The sequence below is a fragment of the Strix aluco genome, chromosome 1 (genome assembly GCF_031877795.1).
Source record: "Strix aluco isolate bStrAlu1 chromosome 1, bStrAlu1.hap1, whole genome shotgun sequence".
NCBI classification, from domain to species: domain Eukaryota; kingdom Metazoa; phylum Chordata; class Aves; order Strigiformes; family Strigidae; genus Strix; species Strix aluco.
In genome coordinates this window covers 92,061,777-92,080,935 of record NC_133931.1, presented here as the reverse complement: position 1 = coordinate 92,080,935, position 19,159 = coordinate 92,061,777, and the positions used below count along the sequence as shown (strand labels likewise).

At 41.8% G+C, this 19,159-nt stretch overlaps 1 protein-coding gene across 1 annotated transcript; it reads right to left on the bottom strand.

Moving 5' to 3' along the window:
* Positions 1-10,526: 10,526 nt before the first annotated feature.
* Positions 10,527-18,743, bottom strand: LOC141924468 (ovalbumin-like). The gene is made up of 7 exons (XM_074826976.1): positions 18,043-18,743; positions 17,339-17,389; positions 16,628-16,756; positions 15,843-15,960; positions 12,296-12,438; positions 11,963-12,118; positions 10,527-10,919 (listed from the first exon to the last, which is right to left on the bottom strand). Exons 1-7 carry the CDS (start codon positions 18,274-18,276, stop codon positions 10,527-10,529), a joined length of 1,224 nt encoding a protein of 407 aa, XP_074683077.1. The 5' UTR covers positions 18,277-18,743.
* Between the last annotated feature and the right edge of the window lie 416 nt (positions 18,744-19,159).

Here is a 19,159-nt window from a genome sequence, read left to right as displayed (position 1 = left end):
AATGTTTTTTGTTAATCTTGGAGGATTCTAAGACTGTATAACCAGGGAAATGTTGTCACTGTGAGATAGAGAATGTTGAGAGACAGGTACCAGACTCTTGCTTTTATTATCAGTAGCGACATCACTAGAACCTGGTGTGGGTCTTAAATTAGACAGTTTTTCTTCTGCTTCTGTTTCCCCACCCTAATCTGAAAGCTACGGTTTGACCAATGTAGCACCTCAGAGATCTAGTGCTTATTTTCTATTCCAAAAATGGATATCCTGTCAAATGCTCTTTTTCTTCTTGCCTTGGCTACTAAAATACCTCCTTCCCTGATTTTCCTTGCAGTTATGCTGTCCCTTCCTCTGATGTCCTTTTTGTAGCTGTCCATCCCCGCCCTGACCCCTAACTGAAACACCCTGTGTAATCCTACCCTTGCCCTTCATTTCATTCTTTACCTCTCTGCACTGTTAATACCATCTTGAAAACCTGGATAGGAGCTGTTTGCCTCTCCAGGGCTGCCTCCTTGACTAAGCAAGACTCACTCACAAGCTCTATCTCCTTGGCATAAACTGCCTTCTGAGAGCTTTCTTCTGACCTGTTGTCTATGAGCATACATTTAACATGGACTTCTGTTGTAGGCCAGCGGCTGGCACAGAGGATCCTGTAATGAGGAAGGAGCTGTGGAAGTACCTGCAAAATTTGGTGTAGGGCATAGGAGGATGCAACTCAGAGGGTCCCTTGCCAATGGTGAACCTTCTGCATCAATATAATTTGGGTACTGAAAGCTTTATGAAAGTTGCTTTCCTACCTATGCAAACTGCAGGACTTTCATCAGATGGTGTTTTCCTGGCCCTCCGGTCTTTTGAAATTGTAGCTACACAAAGCCAGCATGTTTCAATGTGACTTGTAATTAGATGCATCTGTTACATTTTCCAGAGAGCAGCATAGTGTAGGAGAGGTGTTCACTGCAGAATTAATTGCTTCCATTGCGCCTGGGAAAGTTTTAATCTGTTTACATCGGTCTTAAGTGATTTCCAAAGCCTAAATGATTTGTGTAATCTTTGCAAATTTAGCCATCTTGTTGAATGAGTGATAGATACACTGGATAGACTTCACCCCTTAAAGCAATTGCTGTGGATTTTCTGGTTTTAAAGCAGGGGTGAATTTAATTTGCTAACTTGTAATACTGCTTGCTGCTTTACAAGAAGTGTCTGAGGTGTTCTGTTTATGCAGAAATGCTGGGTTAGACTGAATGAGAGGCTTGTGCCTTTGTACAAGGTTTAAAAGCTACCTTTATAAAACACCTCTTGAATGGCATGGCTGGTCATTAGCAAAAAAAAAAAAAAAAAAAAAAGCCTACCAAGTAACTAAAATTATACTTGTCTCAAAGGACAACATATGCTAAATCAATGTGATGGATTGATAACGTTTTCCAATGTCCTTTTAAATTAGCACCACCAGAGGACACGGCTCAATGGGTGGTGCCACTGCTGACTCAGTAGCAGTGGTACTCTCACTCCCACTCTATACTAAGTCAATACAGCAGCACACTAAAAGACTTATATTTGTATTAATAGTATCCTTCCTGTGGGAAGTAAACCTGTGGGCTCTTTCACTGTAGTCATCCATGTTTCCATTTGGTCAGGACAAATATTGGTAGCAGATCAGTGCCCTGGCCAGATCTCAGCTATATAAATGCATTTCATTTTCCTCCAGTTTCAGTGTACTTAGCACAAGTCATTGTGAATTTTCTACACAGTATGTTGCTCTGTTCATTAGCACCTGGGTTCAGGAGTAGGTGAAATACTTGATGTCTAAACAGAACATTATAAAATGCTCTATAAAGGTTCTTGAGAGTCTTGAGAGAAAAACTTTCTGTCACAGAAAAATGATAGCTTCTGTTTTCACATAGTATTTTAGGATACAGCTTTCCATGGCTGGTTTTCATATTCATTGGTAGCTTAGTTTAGCTATGAACTCTGTATAGCTCATGGAAATCCAATTTAATTAACATGTTCTATATTTCAGGTAGATCAAAAGAAAAAGTGATGTTTGAAGGAAAGCTGTTCGGTTTCCCTGACATTTCAGATATTTTTTTACCAGTATAAGCACTGTTTATTTTCCTAGGAAGGAAGAATTTCTGGTTTGGTCAGCAGAGGACTGTTCAGGTTCTTGACTCAGCCAGAGCAGGCCAGTAGATTTTAAACATGAAAGGATTTTAAATGTCCCCAGACCTTTAAAAGGACTTCAGGAGGTACAAGAAGCATGGGGAGGAAAAGGGGGTTTGAGATCTGAGAATATTTTAATCCCTTCAGAGGTCTGATGAATTTTTTTTTTTAAATCTCTGTGGGATTTAAAGTTAAAAACTCTAAGTAGGACAGGGACACAGAAACCGAGAAAATAGTAAAGGTGCTGAGTGACTAAATATATGAACTTTTCTGTGCTAAGGAGGACTCTTCTGGGTGATGCCTCTTCATAGTATACTTGAGAACCAGCATGATCTTTTCCTAACCTTGTCAACTTAAAAAAAAAAAAAATTATATACATCACCTAGACTGGCTATAACAGATTTTGATTTGCGCTGTAACAGATTTTTATGTGGGATAAGTTGTATCAACCTGAAATCTCAAATAATTTTTAAGTGTAAGAGAGATTACTTCTCTGAGTATCTTTTTTCCCTTTAAAGCTTTGGTTGAGAATACACGTGTCTTTATTTTGAAACAGAGTAGATAGATAGCTATCTGTTGTGTACCTCCTACGAGTAAGTTTGCAAGCCTTCCCTTGCCAAGCAATCCTTGCTGACATACTCTAACAGTATTTAAAATCTTATGAGTTGCCAGAGGGTGTGGTGAAGTTCCTGTATAAATATTACTGAGGCATTTTGCTCCACACCTGCAGAAAGCAAAGGTGTGGTGAAATCGGACAGTACTGGCACAATTCATCATACTTTACTATTACTTCTACATGCTTTGGCTTAGACACTGTAATTAATAAAGGCAGTGTTCGTCCTGAGAAATTCAGTTCTGTTAAGAAGCACAGCACTTCTGAGAAAGGATTGATCTCTATATCTGAAAAGAGATTGTTTATCTGTTAATGAATATGCACACTATTTTCACATATGCAAGGGTGCAGTTTTCCTTTGAGTGACTCAGGCAGTGAGCATTTTAAAAGTATCCCAGGTAGCAGTTAACATCAAAAATATGAAGAGTGGCCTGGCTTTCTCAATCATGATACACAGTATTGCATTATGAGTAATGACATATGTGCAGCTTCTATGCACTTTAGCCGAAACTTGTCATTTTGCTGAAGAAAACTATCAAAGGGTGTAACTGTATGTCAACTGCACGACTACTGAATCAGAAAGCTGATCCCTGCTTTGTGTTAATGGGAGTTTCCCAGGCTGCAGTGATATAGTGCAAAATGTGCCATGTCGTGGGATTAAGAATGTGAATATCAAGTCAATGTATCTTCAAAACACATTTCTAAACAAGAATGCATCCTAAATAGGAGCCCTGCTGGTGTGCAAGAGCAGGGTATAGAGGAAGGGCTCTTTTTAAAGAAACCCATTTAAACATTCACTGTTTTTTCATACAGGGGTTTCACAAGGCAGTTGGCATTTTCAGAAGTTTCATCAGAATAATTTCCCTGATACTGACTCATGGAAATGTACTGGAAATCTTAGCTATTTACTGATCTGCTTGGCACCTGCTGGCCCTTTGTAATTTCACTCTTTTTAGGCTACCCTTGGGACTGCTCTGAACTACCTGGTTAAGTTCACGTACAAAGGCAGTAAGCCTTTTTCCTGGAAGAGAGTAACCCCAAAAAGGGCGCTTGGAGTGGCATTTCCCCCTCAGACTGACAAGGACCTTGGGTGAGCTGGAATGTTGTTAGCATCATTTGAACATGTCTTACCAACGACTTTGCCATTGCAAGATTCTTCCATCTTTTAATCTCTCATGTTCCCTGCCTGTTGCACAAAGGAGCTCAGTCTCTTGAGACCTGACATCTGTTTACGTGGTTCAAGTTAGCAAGCTTTTCATAAAAGTTACCAAGTAGAAATAAATGATGTGATACACGACAAGTAAGACAAGATGATCTTGTGTTCCTCTCTGTTGTCAGACAAAATGAAATGGAAAGTTTTGATTTTGCTCCTCAGGCTTTTGTGAGAGATGCAAAAGTGTGAACTTGCAGGGTATTGAACTGAGGTCTTTCTTTTAAAATATCCTCATGATCATCTGGTCTTTTTTACCAAAGCATTTCCAAGCTCTTTGGAACTGCCCTTTCCAGTTGTGATTTAGTTGTATGCAGATCTTCATGGGTCCATTATCTTTTGGACTGGTATTTGTGTTCTTTTAGCTCTTTCAAAGCCAAAAGCAGAACTCTCTTTGTGTATGTTAAAATTAGGGTGATTGTCCCCTTTCATTTGCTTTAGACTTTTCTTTCTTCTTGGTCTATCTCCCTTCATTTGGATTTATCCTCTGAGGCTTTCTTCATATCCCTTGCTTCTGTGGTTGCTAATTCCTTGTCTGGGAACATAGACCAAGCCATAGACCAAGTCTAATTTGAATTCAGTGGTGCAGAGGCAACATCAGGCTAAGAAAAGTTAGCAGAGTATGTGTAAGGAGAGGCAGAGCACTGGAGCTGGAGAAATGGCCCCTCACCCCACCTCCTGCAGATGCAGCAGAGATGCAGCTTGGACTCTGTAGTTGACACAGCCTTATTGCATGGCAGGTGATCCCTCTAGGCAGTAGGATTGGCAACACTCTCCTCCCACTTTCTTCCTCTAGTCTTCTCCTCTTAGAAACAAGGCTTGACCCCAGCCCTGCCCTCTTCCCTCACTGCCCCAAGAAGTAGAGATTGCTGAAGGGCAGTGTTGATAAAGGAGGACATGGTGAGGGTGGGAATAGTCAAGACCTTGGGGAAAGAGGGTTACTGGGTAGCAATGAACCATGCCCAAGGGAAATGAGGCAGAATGAAAGAGAAAAGAGGGGAGAGGAAAGAGGAACTGCTTTATACACAGCCCTGTGAAGGTTAAGGATTCCTCCTCCACCCCCTTTGTTCATCTGTAATTCCCATATCTCTGCCTTCCTTACAGGAACTCATCTGATACCTCACTATTCTCCCACTTCATATTGACCTCTTATCAGAGCCACCACACTGGAATTTTACCTGTGTGACTAAGAAGTCAGCCTTCCACTGTAAGGATTTGCTCACCTCCAGGATCCTGTCCTGTTGTCTGTAAGGTGCCACTAACAGAAGTTAATTGTTTACCTGCATTGATTTTAGACTGTGGGTTGCTACTGCTAACATTTAGAAAAAGTAGGATAGTGCTGTGTGACTTGAAAAAATAAAACCTCAATATTAGTTTATAATCTTTTTTTTCCCAGGAGTAGCATGCAATTGTGAGCATTTGCTCATGTCACAAGACAGTTAGGCCATATGGTGTTAAAGTCTTTATCTTGTGATGTTTAACAGTATAAGAGTGAGGAAAGGAAGGCCAGGTACAAATGATAGCCCATTGATATCCACATATAATAAAATGGAGACAAAAGTATAAATTATGCTACTTGGAATTAAAAATGTGTAGCATGAAGCTATGTATTATCTCACCTTTGCTCCTATCCTAGGAATCTGCTGTTCACAGGGTGACTAAGCACTGCTTGGGATTTACAGAGGTATTCAGTAGACTCTGGTTCCAAGAGGGTTAAAAGTGAGGAAAGACAATGAGAGCTTTGTGGGCTGACCACAGGAGAATCAAAATGAAGGAACTGGTGGGGTTTATTCTCACATGCAGCAAACTCTAATTTGGTGAGAGAAAGCTAAGCTGGCTGGCTGTCTTACACTACTTCTACGCTAGTGAAATTTGGATTTATGTTTAAAATCAAATTAAGCAGAGTATTCCAATCTTAAAGGTATGCAACATTTAACTGGGGAGGGCCCTGAGCAGCCTAGTATATCTTTGAAGTTCAGACCAGATGACTGTCAGCTGCCCATTACAACCCAAGTTACTCTCTTAACTCTGTGAACTTCAGGACACCAATTTTTGCAAATAACTGACTTTGTTCAACTGAGCAATATTATGTGCTTTCTTATGTATTTGAAGAATTAGGAGTGGAATAAACATTAGGGCCCCAGGGTCAAAGTCTGTCATCTTTATGGAAATTCATTACATGAATTACCTTCCCATTGTAAGACTGCAGGCAAACAAACAAGTGTGGTCTTGTACAACTCATTAATCCTTTGAATTAATTGTGTCTCTTTTCAACATGTGAAATTGAAAACATTTATGGGGTGTGGTGTGTCCTGGTCTGAGTGAGTGTCGGAGGTTTTTTGGTAGTGAGGAGGGGGCTACAGTGGTGACCCCCTGTGAGAAGCTTCTCAAAGCTCCCCCGGCTTCAAGTCAGATTCACCTTTGCACCAAGGCAGGGCCATTTAGCAACGGTGGCTGTGCCTCTGTGATAACGTATTTAAGAAGGGGAACCTGGGAGGAGTTGTGGGAGTTGCAAGGAGAATTTGCAAGAACATCTGTGCAAACACTGAGGTCAGTGGAAGAAAGGAGGAGAAGGGTGGAGGTGCACCAAGAAGAGACTCCCCTGTGTCCTGTGGTGAGACAGCAGGGCCACCCCCTGCTGCCACCCATGGGGGTCTATGGTGGAGCAGATACTGATTTGCAGCCTGTGGGGGGGCCCATGCCACACCAGGTGGCTGCGCCCGAAGAAGGCCAGACCCCATGGGAAGAAGGCCCCGCTGTTGTAGTTTGGCACTGGGAGGATTGCAACACGCAGGGTGACCCACTTGCCCGTGGGAGTGACTCATGTCAGAGCTGTTTTGTGGAGGACTGTCTGCTGTGAGAGGGGGACCGTGCTGGAACAGGGGAGGAATGCCAGAAGTTCCCCCTCCAAGGTGGAAGAAGTAGCAGGACTGACTGCACCCCCCATTCCCTGCTGGGGGGCAGGCAGAGATATCAGGAGAAAAGCTGAGCCTGGGAAGAAGGGAGGGATGGGGGAAGGTGTTTTCAAGATATGGTAATGCTTCTCACGGTCCTACTCTGTCTGTTAAGTGTTGTTGTTGTAAGTGTCTGTATTAAATTTATGTTCTTTTTTTTTCTTCCCCTAACGAGTCTGTCTTTTGCCTGTGCCTTAAAGGATAAGATCATCCCTTCTTGTCCTTATCTCAAGTTCCTGGGCCTTTTGCTTCCCTCTTTCTCAGTGCTGGGGGAAAAGGGAGGAGTGAGTGACATCTTTGCTTATTTTCTCCTCAGCGCTGGGGGGGAAGGGGGGAGTGAGCAGCTGTGTGGTGCTCAGTTGCCCTCTGAGCTCAAACCACAACAGGTGGCAGAACAGTAAAAGACTCTTATGATGGGTCCTAAAGCTGTGAGTCTGAGCTTTCTTCCATACATGTGCTGAAGGAAATACTGGGGGTAGAATAGAGGGTAATCCACTTGTACTTCATGACACAGCAGAGGGCCAAAGTCTCTGGGACATGGTGCTGACTATCTTGCTTCTTTGGGGATGGAGACAAGAAACTGTGGCCTCCTCTGTTGGCACAAAGGAGAGCACTTGTTCCATGCTGGGTGATGGAGGTCTGATATCTGTCACCCAACTGGGGCTACATCCAGGACTGTCCTTTAGAGGTCTGTTCTTTAGGTACCTGTTATTACAGAAGCTACAGTGCCTTAGGTGCGGAAGGCAGTTGAAGTTTTTAGCTATTAGACAACTATTTCTCTGTCTGAGATTTGAGGACTCCAGCATCCATTCCTTGGTGGGTGTGTGATTTGCTAAGTCCTGAAATGATTACAAAGTTTTCAGTCTCTGAAAACGTAGGACTAAGAATGCATGTGTTTGTTTGGGGTTTTTTTCATTTGTCTATTAGAGATGGATGGACTGCACAGCTGCTTAAAGTGACTACTAAGGACAAGAATATGACTTCTCATTCATGTGCTGGCAGGAGAAGTCAGCAGAAATCAGGAGGCAGCACTGAATCTATCTGTCTGCATATGGAACCATCTTCCATTTGTGAAGAAGTATGTTTTAATTGGTAAGAACTACAACAGTGTATAAATAGTGCAGTTTTAGAACAAATCTGCTGAAAATTAATTGTCCTGAGGATTTTAGATGCCCTATTTCCATGACCAAATCAACAGAAACTCCAGCACAATAGTAAACATATTGTTTACCCTCTTGCAATAAATTCCCCTGTTTGTTATCTCCTGACCAGCAATTGATTAAGATACAGGAAAGTGAAGGAAAATATTTGAACTATTTACACACCACTGAAGGTGGTGTCATGTTATCTTTCTTCTTTTTCAAGATCATGTTTGCTACCAGCAAGTTATGCCTTCTAGGTCCTGCCAAAGTATGTGTTATCTTGGGGGATGGGGGAAGCCAAAACAGGTAGAACGAGCAAAATACTGTGTGCTGAAACTGAAAAAACATTTCACCACAGAACCCTCAGCACTGGTAGCATGCTGTGCATACTGGGGTCAGGAAAGAGCATAGCTTTCTTGCAGTAACTTCACTCCCCAAATCCTTTCTCTTTCACTCTTCTGGTACTTCTCTGTGACAGTTCCTCACAGGTCTGTTTCCTTTCTTGCTTCAGTGACAAAGAGAAGAATAATTCATTCCAGATAGAAACTATAACTTGTCATAGACATTGCTTCTCTTAGCAGGATTATTCTCTTTAGTTACAAAATAAGAACCTATAAGGCTTTATGAACACACCACAAAGATAACTAGCAAACTCTTTCCCATTTTCCATTCCCATGTGCTCTCTGAGGCAATGTTGTGTCTCAGTGGGATGTAGATTCTGCACGTATCCAGCTGCCTTCCAAACTGCTTATCAACTCCTCTTTCAGAGAGACTGGATGAATCATGGTTTGTGCTGAAAGCCTTATATCTGACTAGTTTGAGTTGAATGCATGAAGGATTATGGGTCATGCTGGTGCCTTCCTGGCAGAAAATTGGTCTCAATATTGTGTTTAGCCCAGAGTTAGGACAGATGGTCATTCCTTATCTCTCTGTAAGCAATGAACCAACTCTGATAAAAGAAACATAGAATCATAGAATATCTCAAATTGGAAGGGACCCATAAAGATCATCAAGTCCAACTCCCTGTTCTTTGCAGGACTACCTAAAACTAAACCATATGACTAAGAGCATTGCCCAGATGCTCCTTGGACTCTGACAGGCTGGGTGCCATGACCACTTCCCTGGGGAGCCTGTTCCAGTGACCAACCACCAGTGAAGAACCTCTTCCTAATGTCCAATCTGAACTTCCCCTGATGCAGCTTCATTCCATTTCCTCATGTCCTGTTGCTGCTCACCAGAGACAGGACATCAGCACCTCCCCCTCCACTACCCCCTTAAGGAAGTTGTAGACTGCAGTGAGGTCCCCCCTCAGCCTTCTCTTCTCCAAGCTGAACAAGCCAAGTGACCTCAGCTGCTTCTTGTAAGTCTTGCCCTCGAGGCCTTTCACCATCTTGGTTGCCCTCCTCTGGACACACTCTAACAGTGTGATGTCCTTCTTACATTGAGGCACCCAAAACTGCAGACAGTACCAGAGGTGGGGCCGCACAAGTGCAGTGTAGAGTGGGACAATCACCTCCCTCGACTGGCTAGCTGTGCTGTGCTTGATGCACCCCGGGACACGGTCCTGGCCCTTTTGGTTGCCAGGGCACAGTGTTGTCTCATATTCAGCTTGCCATCAACCCAAACCCCCAGATGTCTTTCTGCAGGGCTGCTCTCCAGCCTCTTATCCCTCAATTTGTATGTATAACCAGGATTACCCCATGGATGGGTGGACTTGAAATACTCCAAATGAAATTAATTTGCTTAAACATGTTTTTATTATGATTAAAGGAGCAAAAGAGTACAACCACAAGACCTATTACATATGGATACGTTGAAAAGAATTTGAATAGTAACATGCCATATTCGGTCATGACAATTGAGCCAAAAAGATTTAAGGAGAAATATGAATTATAAGATTTCTATAATGCATCTTCAGAAAGGGAGGAAGAGCCTTGCAGTATCAGAAGCACAAAGAAAAAGCAATTGCCTTGTCAGAGTAGGAATAGTTGGTGACAGTTATGAGTTTAATGTGGAGCTTTTGAGTGACTAATTCCAGAGGGGTCACCTTAAAGTTTGGCCATAGAGAAACCTGGCTTAATTAGAAGCCTGCATTTTTTTCCATAAAACTTCTGGTGATAAATGGGGTTGTGTTTTTCAGTGTGATGATTCAACACTATTATTATTAACTTGCACCAGGAACATTTCTGTTCACGCTCATGCTTTCTTTGGGTCCAATTTTCCTTCCCTTAACTCTTCATCCATGACTAAATAATATTACTCTGCAGAAAGGAAAGGCAAAGGGCCTCTGTTTTCATGGTATAATTTCTCTGACTTAACCTTTTTTTTTTTAAATAAAGCCTTCTGGTTTTAGAAAATATGGATGAAAGAGAGAGTATGCATTTCTTTTTACCCTTGATACTGCAGTGCTCTGGGTCTTGCTGTGAGGGACAGAAATTCTTTCAGCTTTCTTCTCTTTAGGGGGAGACGCATCTACCAAAGAAGAGGATGATGTTGGTTGGGTTGTGCTTGATCAGGAAGAGGAAAGGATGATCAACCCTAAACTCTGAGACACTTGTAACCTCCATCCCAGCTTCTGTTGAGCCTACCACCTCACTGCCTGCTTCATAGATTTCCACAAATGCCTCATGGATGGCTTCAGACATCTTCAGGCTCTCTGCTGAAGAGATGCCAGACAGATTGGCTGATGAGCTGAACAGGTCAGTAATACCCAGGGCCATTAACACAGATGTGAGATTATATTTTTCCTCTATCTTCATGCGGGGGAGGTACACTTTCATTTTCCTCTCTTCCATTATACTAGAACTGGTCCATTCCATGAGTTTTTCAAAGGTGATTGCCTTCTCAAGCTGCAAGGAGACAAGCAAATGAGATCTCTAGGATGAGAGCACAACTTACTTTGTGGCAATGCAGTACTAGTGCTACGTTTTTTTTAAACTGACTGCTCTTGACATGGCATTTTTTCTAGGTATATACAGATTGATGTATCTAGGAAAGGAAAGCAAACTATGACTTTTTCTTCTCTGATCTGTCCTGCTTTCTATTTCTTCAATAGGTGCACTGCCAATTAATTTTCTTAATGAGATGGCTACTCAGCAAATTTCGCCTAAAGTGCTTCCCTATTTATCTTCTTTGCTTGGGAAATGTATTCCAGAAATCATTCTGTGCTTTTAAGTTGTAAACTCTATCTACATTTAAGACCTGCAAGTAACCAGGTGTTATTAGTTACTACTGAGGAAATTTAGCTGTGTTCAAACACCTCTTCATTTTTATAATTTAGATTCTTTGAGTTAGTGTACAAACATTTCAATGAACTCTCATTTATTACATAACTTTTCCTGTTCAGACTAACTACAGTCCTGCTAATGACACTATCCCATGCCTGTTATTCTGTTTGTATCAACAATAGTATGCCATGCACATCTTATTTTCTGAAATTGCTTTAACCATTCCAGTACCTCTTATATTCAAACAAGTTTTAGATAGTTTAAGTTTTGAAGGTATGAAAAAAGCATGTTAAGCACTGCCAAACCAAACAATAATTACAACTAGAAAAGCTAACATGAACTTCCCAGGAAGCTCATCAGTGTGCAAAAATTGAGATACAAAACCTTTGAAGTTCAAGCTGCTGGAGTAACAGCTGCTTAGCTGAGAAGAATCTGTTCTGCAGTGACCAATATTTAACCCACTAAAGCAGTTCCTTAAACGCTCAGCACAAACTATTGCAGGACTATTGAGACAGCTGCATGCTTCTATGCAACAATCCCATGCTGTCAGTGTTCAGATCTGTGCTGGTGAAGTGTTTTAGGATAGCTTTATTGTGAAGGGCTTTGCAGCACCTAAATTTCACTGTGTTTATGGTTTTTCTGAAACTTAACTGCCAGGGCCATACCTGCTCCAAGCCAGAGACATCATCAGGTAACATGATCAACATGCTCAGCTCCCCACTGACATATGGAAGCTCCAGGATCTTCATTTTCTCAGAAGCTATCACTGCCACTTTGAATGAACCAATCTGATACATCATCTGCACAGGTTTGCTTTCTTGCTGCAAAACCAAATAAGATAATATAGTTTTCATAAAGATTATTCTTAGAGTGTAGAAATGTCTACTTATGGTTAAAACTACTGACTGCTCTTGTTGAGGAAGATTGTAAAACAACTTGTCTACTCTCCTCATAAACTGTAGAAGATGACACCTTTAAGGTGATGTATGCCCGTGTACCTCAGTCATTCTGAAAGGCACTTCCTGGGTGTCTTCATCCTTAAATGCTTTTTCCCACATTCCTTTGAAGTAAATGGCATTGACAAGGACCATTTCAGTCTGGGGATCCACAGAGCTCGGCTGAAGGATATCTTTGATCATTCCTTTAAGAATGTGTAAGAAAAGAGAACACATGTATATAACACATCTGTGTATAACACATCTTGACAATCACAACGTTAAATGAAGGGTATCAGATTTGTGAGGAGGAGGGTGTAAGGCAGGGACACTGTTTCAGTTCTGCAGCTGTAATCTTGCACTTCCGAGGTTGATTTGTTCACTGCTGTTTGCAATAGCTGTTGTTTCTCTCACTGTAAAGAATTATAATGAGTAATATAAAACCTGGAGATTTACTTGTTACTAAGTGAGGAAACCTGTATATTTTGTGACAATGGGAAGAACCATTGGAACTTTTATCCCAGGATGGTCTCCAATGCAAATGGTAAACATAAATAATTCTTGCTTCAAACCAAAGTTGAAAGGAGATGTTTATATAAAGAAGACAGCAGGAAATGAAACCAGAATTTTACTCTGCTTTCTTCTTCTACTGTGTTCTTGTTTGTTCTGCAGCCCTCATGAACACATCAAACTCCTCCCTTAGTCCTTTCCCACCAGAAGGGTAATCATGGCCTGGTTTTCTCCTTCAAAGTATGACACTACACCCGAGGTTGTGTGAGTGTGAATATTTTCATTTCAGTTAAAATTAATCATCTTTTTTCTGTGTTTGCTCTTCAGGCCATGTATTTCAAGCACGAGGGAAAAGAATGTTTTGAAGGGACCTGGAAGAGAATGGAAGAGTGGAGGAACCACATGGAGACACAGTAGAGTGAAAATCCCAATTGTGGTATACTTCTTTCTATGCATTTCATACACCATTCCTTAACTCTGGGGTTTTCCATAGCCCTTTACCTGTTAAGATTTCTCAAGTACCTTATGAGTTCATGCCCTACTCAACAGGCACACAACAACTCTGGGAAGCTTGAGGGCAAACTGCACTGATCAAAGGATACAAGATTCTCAACATTAGTGTCAAACCAGTTGTCAGTGTGTACAAAGCATATTCTAGTGCTGTCCTTTCCATCAGGGCTGGAAGTATTATATACCCACAACGCATCTACAGGTAGAAAGTCCTCTAAAAGGGATATGTCTGAGGAAAAAAACAATCATTAAATGGTAGTTCCATATCTGGGAACTGATCTGTTATCCAGGAGAATCACAGAATCGTCTAGGTTGGAAAAGACCTTGAAGATCATCCAGTCCAACCATTAACCTAACACTGACAGTTCCCAACTACACCATATCCCTCAGCGCTATGTCGACTCTATTCTTAAACACCTCCAGGGATGGGGACTCCACCGCTGCCCTGGGCAGCCCATTCCAACGCCTAACAACCCATTCTGTAAAGAGACGCTTCCTAATATCCAGTCTAAACCTTCCCTGGTGCAATTTGAGGCCATTACCTCTTGTCCTATCACTTGTTACTGCGTTAAAGAGACTCATCCCCAGTTGTCTGCAACCTCCTTTCAGGTGGTTGTAGAGGGCGATGAGGTCTCCCCTCAACCTCCTCTTCTCCAGACTAAACAACCCCAGTTCCCTCAGCCGCTCCTCGTACGACATGTGCTCCAGACCCTTCACCAGCTTCGTTGCCCTTCTCTGGACACACTCGAGTAATTCAATATCCTTTTTGTAGTGAGGGGCCCAAAACTGAACACAGTAATCGAGGTGCGGCCTCACCAGTGCCGAGTCCAGGGGTAAGATCACTTCCCTGTCCCTGCTGGCCACGCTATTTCTGATACAGGCCAGGATGCCATTGGCCTTCTTGGCCACCTGGGCACACTGCTGGCTCATGTTCAGCCGGCTGTCAATCAACACCCCCAGGTCCCTCTCTGACTGGCAGCTCTCCAGCCACTCCTCCCCAAGCCTGTAACGCTGCTGGGGGTTGTTGTGGCCCAAGGGCAGCACCCGGCATTTGGCTTATTGAAGCTCATGCAGTTGGCCTTAGCCCATCGCTCCAGCCTGTCCAGGTCTCTCTGCAGAGCCTCCCTACCCTCGAGCAGATCAACACTCCCACCCAACTTGGTGTCATCTGCAAACTTACTGAGGGTGCACTCGATCCCCTTGTCTAGATCATCAATAAAGATATTAAACAGGGGTGGCCCCAAAACCGAGCCCTGGGGGACACCACTCGTGACCAGCCGCCAACCGGATTTAACTCCATTCACCACAACTCTTTGGGCCCGGCCATCCAAATAGTTTTTTACCCAGCGAAGCGTGTGCCCATCCAAGCTGCGAGCAGCCAGTTTTGCCAGGAGAATGCTGTGGGAAATGGTGTCAAAGGCCTTACTGAAGTCAAGGTAAACAACATCCACAGCCTTTCCCTCATCCAATAAGCAGGTCGCCCTGTCGTAGAAGGAGATCAGGTTTGTCAAGCAGGAGCTGCCTTTCATAAACCCATGCTGACTAGGCCTGATCCCCTGGTTGTCCATTATATGACTTTTAATGGCACTCGAGATGACCTGCTCCATGACCTTCCCTGGCACCGAGGTCAGACTGACAGGTCTATAGTTTCCTGGATCCTCCTTTCTGCCTTTCTTGTAGATGGGTGTCACATTTGCCACCCTCCAGTCCATTGGGACCTCCCCAGTTAGCCATGATTTCAGGTAAATCATCGAAAGCAGCTTGGCAAGCACATCTGCCAACTCTTTCAGCACCCTTGGGTGTAACCCATCCGGTCCCATAGACTTGTGTGCATCCAAGTGGTGTAGCAGGTCTCTGACCATCTCCTCTTCAACTGTGCTGACCTCAATCTGCTTCCCCTCCCCATCTCCCAGCTCATGAGGCTGGGTGTCCAGGGAACAACCAGTTCCACTGCTAAAGACTGAAGCAAAGTAGGCGTTGAGCACCTCAGCCTTTTCCTTATCCTTAGTTACCATGTTTCCCTCTGCATCCAGTAAAGGAGGGAGATTTTCCCTAATCCTCCTTTTACTGTTAACGAATTTATAGAAACATTTTTTGTTATCCTTAACAGCTGTAGTCAAGTTGAGCTCTAGCTGTGCTTTGGCTCTCCTAATGTTCTCCCTGCATAACTTCACTACATCTTTATAGTCTTCATGAGAGACCTGGCCCCTTTTTCAAAGGCAATAGATTCTCCTTTTGTTCTTGAGATCCAGCCAAAGGTCCCTGTTTAGCCAGGCCAGTCTCCTTCCCCGCCTGCTTATTTTTCGGCACATGGGAACAGCCTCCTCCTGTGCCTTTAAGACTTCACTCTTGAAGTATGTCCAGCCTTCCTGGACTCCCATATCCTTCAGGGCAGCCTCCCAAGGGATTTTGTTAATCAGTCTTTTGAACAGGTCAAAGTTAGCCCTCCGGAAGTCTAAGGTGGCAGTTTTACTAAGGAAGGAACAGAGGAAGAGGTTCTGGGTTTTTTGTCTCCTGACATTCTTCATATGCTGTTCAAACATGGTGGCAGAAGGGAAAATACCTATGCTGATACTTGGCTTGTTCTTACCATTTGTCTGACTTTCAACCCAGGAATTGATGAGTTCTCTGGCTTGATCTGCAGCTGTTTGAAAGCTGATACTTTCCAATCCTCCTTTATACAGTTCCTGCACACATTGTAAGTATTCCTGCAAAGAAAGAATATGCAGTTTTCAGATCAGAATATCAGCATTTTATAGATATGAAATGCAAAACTGAAATTAACAGATATGAATAGTCTGCTTTATTAAGGCTAATCAGTAAGGCATGATTCTAGTTCATAAGCATCTTAAGATTCATTGCTTCAAGCAAGAGTATGCGCTCAAATTTTTAAAAATATTTTCCAGAACTGAGTTTGATCTGAAAATGACATTCACTTCAGTTGAAGTACTTTTCATTTTGCCCACTTCTTAACTTTTTGTATTTTGCAATGGTATTTTCCTTTAATTTCAAACTGAACATGCCTTTCAATAGGAAAACTTGGAATATTTTTGAGAACCTGAAGTTGTTTTTCAGGTTTGTTTTACAAGTTGAGAAAACAGTTGGAGTTAACTCTTTCTGACAAAAGTTACCCTTATCAATTATACCTTGACATGATTGGATCATGATTGTACTTTGCACAGCTTTTTGGCTAGGCACATTTTTCTCAAGACTGTAAAGGGTTAGGGCTGTGATAGAGAGAAGTTGTGAATCCTGTCTTCCATATGGAAGAAAATTTCTTCAGCAGAACCTAGACTTCTGACAATGCTTTTGGATTACAGAATGGTACAGCTTTGACATGGGAATACACTCCAATCAGATCTTAGAGCAACTCACCGGTAGGATTGGGTATGTCTCTTCAGCATAAAGTCTGCTGGCAAAGCTGAATGAGTAATTGTCACTTGGTTTGCTGATTTGGATGAGCATGTCTTTAAGTGACGTGTGGACGCTTACAGATGTGCCGCACTGAATTTTTGGCATGAATACAAATAAAAAGAAAGATGATATTATTCTAGTTTTAGTACTTGGTAGGTTTTTCATACTACATGAGAAGAGTAGAGAAGACACTTCTGCTCACAAAACTGTCGTTCATCCTGTATGTCTTGTTGCTATAACTACACTGATGTAGTAATTTTCTAATATATAAAATTCTATGCTGTTTTTCCTACTGTAATTTACCTCTCTCCGGAAGACTTGATTACCCACTACAGTAATCTAGCTCCAGCAGATCAGGTAGGCTTTCCTCCACTCCCAACCAGTCCCATTTAACCAGCAACATCCAGCTACCTTGCCTAAGCATACAAATATCTATAATTTTCCCTATTTTCCCAATATTACGGTGCTGAGTTTCATCTTATGCTTATTTTGAATCCTCTGTTACCTCCTTTCTCTCTCTATTCTTATGAATGAAGCGTTCCCCCAATGCTGGATGCAGAGCACTAACTGCTCATTGAGGAGGGGTTGGAACTGCTAAGAGACTGCTTTATCTTCTAGATTTTGCTCCCAGGAGAAAGTGACATAGAGAAGGAGATGAAATTATTGCCATACCTGAGATTCAATAGACTCTCCAAATCCTGTGATTTTATCAAAGTGGACAACCTGTAAATAGAAATAACAGTAGTCGAAATAGCAGGTATGACAAAGAAGGGTTATACAACTGAGGTTAACACATGATGTTTGAAGTAAACCTATTGGCTAATTTGGCTGAGAAGCTGGATGACTCAAAAGGCACAATTCATCTGTACCATCTGTGAATAGCGGTGCCTACTGTTGCTGGCTTAGATGATCTCTTTTTCTATTGAGCATCTAGAAATCAGCTCCAGTGTGTGCTATTAATAATACTAACTTTCTTCCAGATAAGAAGCCAGCCACTCTCTGTGAAGGAAGTGAGAGCTGTAGGAAACTCATGTGAAACAGTTTACAGTCTGGAGACATGTTTTGGCTCTTTCCCTGGAGATTTTATCTACTTCCCTTACTGTAAACAAAGGACCACTGAAATGTATGGACCACTGGAATGATTCTCTTTTTGAGAATCCTACCGCTAACAGTGATAAAATTCAAATTTAAATCCAGTTTCAAGATTTCTGGCTGATGCATTTGTTTAGCGCTATGGGAGTTTGAGGTGGCCACAGCTTTTGATAACTTTGGATCCAGATTTTTTAGCCTCTGAGCTATACAAGGGACATTATCATATTAAGTGCTATGATTCTATTGAGCAGCAGGAAGGTGTAAATCATTAACTGTAGCCTCACCTTATCTATCTGAGCCCTGGTGTTTTCTCTTGCACCTAGGTAGACCATGGACAGAGCTGAAATGATGCTCAGGGGGGAGTAGAAGATGTTCTCGTTGACATGCTGGACTTTCAGCTCCTTGAATACAGCAAAACAAAACTCTGTGCTTGCCGTACTGATGGAGACCATTGTGAAACCAGTATTGTCTAGAGGAAACAGTAGAAGTACAATGACAATGTAATGATCGAATACCATACAAACACAGTGCAATGCATTTTAATAGTAGTTTTTAGGCAATGAAAAATAAGCAACTAGCTTTGAAGCCATTCTGTAGTAACATGCCTATTGCTATGCTCACCTATCGTGCATGTTAGAAATTCTATATTCACACATCTTTTTATTTCTGCATTTGTATTCATTTGCCTTTTTGGCAGTACAGTTCCTCAGAGGTCTTAAATATGTATGTGATTTCTGTTTACCTTTTCAAAGCAGTCAAACAACAATTGCCTGCACTTATTTTCATTCAGTGGAGTCTAGAATTCCTTGGTACTTCATAGTACCTTTGATGAAAACAATAAAATATGATCTGTCTTTGATGCACTTGAAAAGGTGGAAATTTAAAGTGTAAATTTTAGCAGTCTTGCTCTAGGTTTGGACAGATATAAGTAAAAGCAGAGGCTGACTGACTATTTTTATTCTGTAAAAATAAATAAATGCAGTAAAATATCTATTTGTTGCACAGTACTTACTGTCAGTAGATCTTCAAATGCTTATATCTTTACCCTTGTTTTAATAATGGAAGCATGGATAGGAAATATAATATATCTAAGGTCACCTAATCTAGGAAAGAGACTGATACACAAAATTCATATTCCACCCTACTGTGCTTTCAGATGTAACTTGCTTTGCTTAAATATATCTATATATACTACACTATAACCTTTCTGACAAATTAAATTTTGTTAGTCACATTCAGATAGAATAGAAATGCAGACATGATAAAATAGCAACATCTACCATAATACAGCACTGTTAAATGAATATTTGTTTGTGGCAGAGACCAGTAGAAGCTTTATATTTGTTTCTGTCTGAGGCTGCTATAAAGTGCTGGACAGTATAAGTCCTGTGTAGTCTTTGT

Excerpts from the sequence above, each read along its gene's own strand:
- LOC141924468 (XM_074826976.1), bottom strand. The coding sequence starts at position 18,276 with ATGGTATTCGATCATTACATTGTCATTGTACTTCTACTGTTTCCTCTA. Across the intron at positions 16,757-17,338 it reads GAGAGTCTATTGAATCTCAG|TGCGGCACATCTGTAAGCGT; the intron begins GTATGGCAATAA and ends CCAAAAATTCAG. Across the intron at positions 10,920-11,962 it reads ATGTCTCTGGCTTGGAGCAG|CTTGAGAAGGCAATCACCTT; the intron begins GTATGGCCCTGG and ends GTCTCCTTGCAG.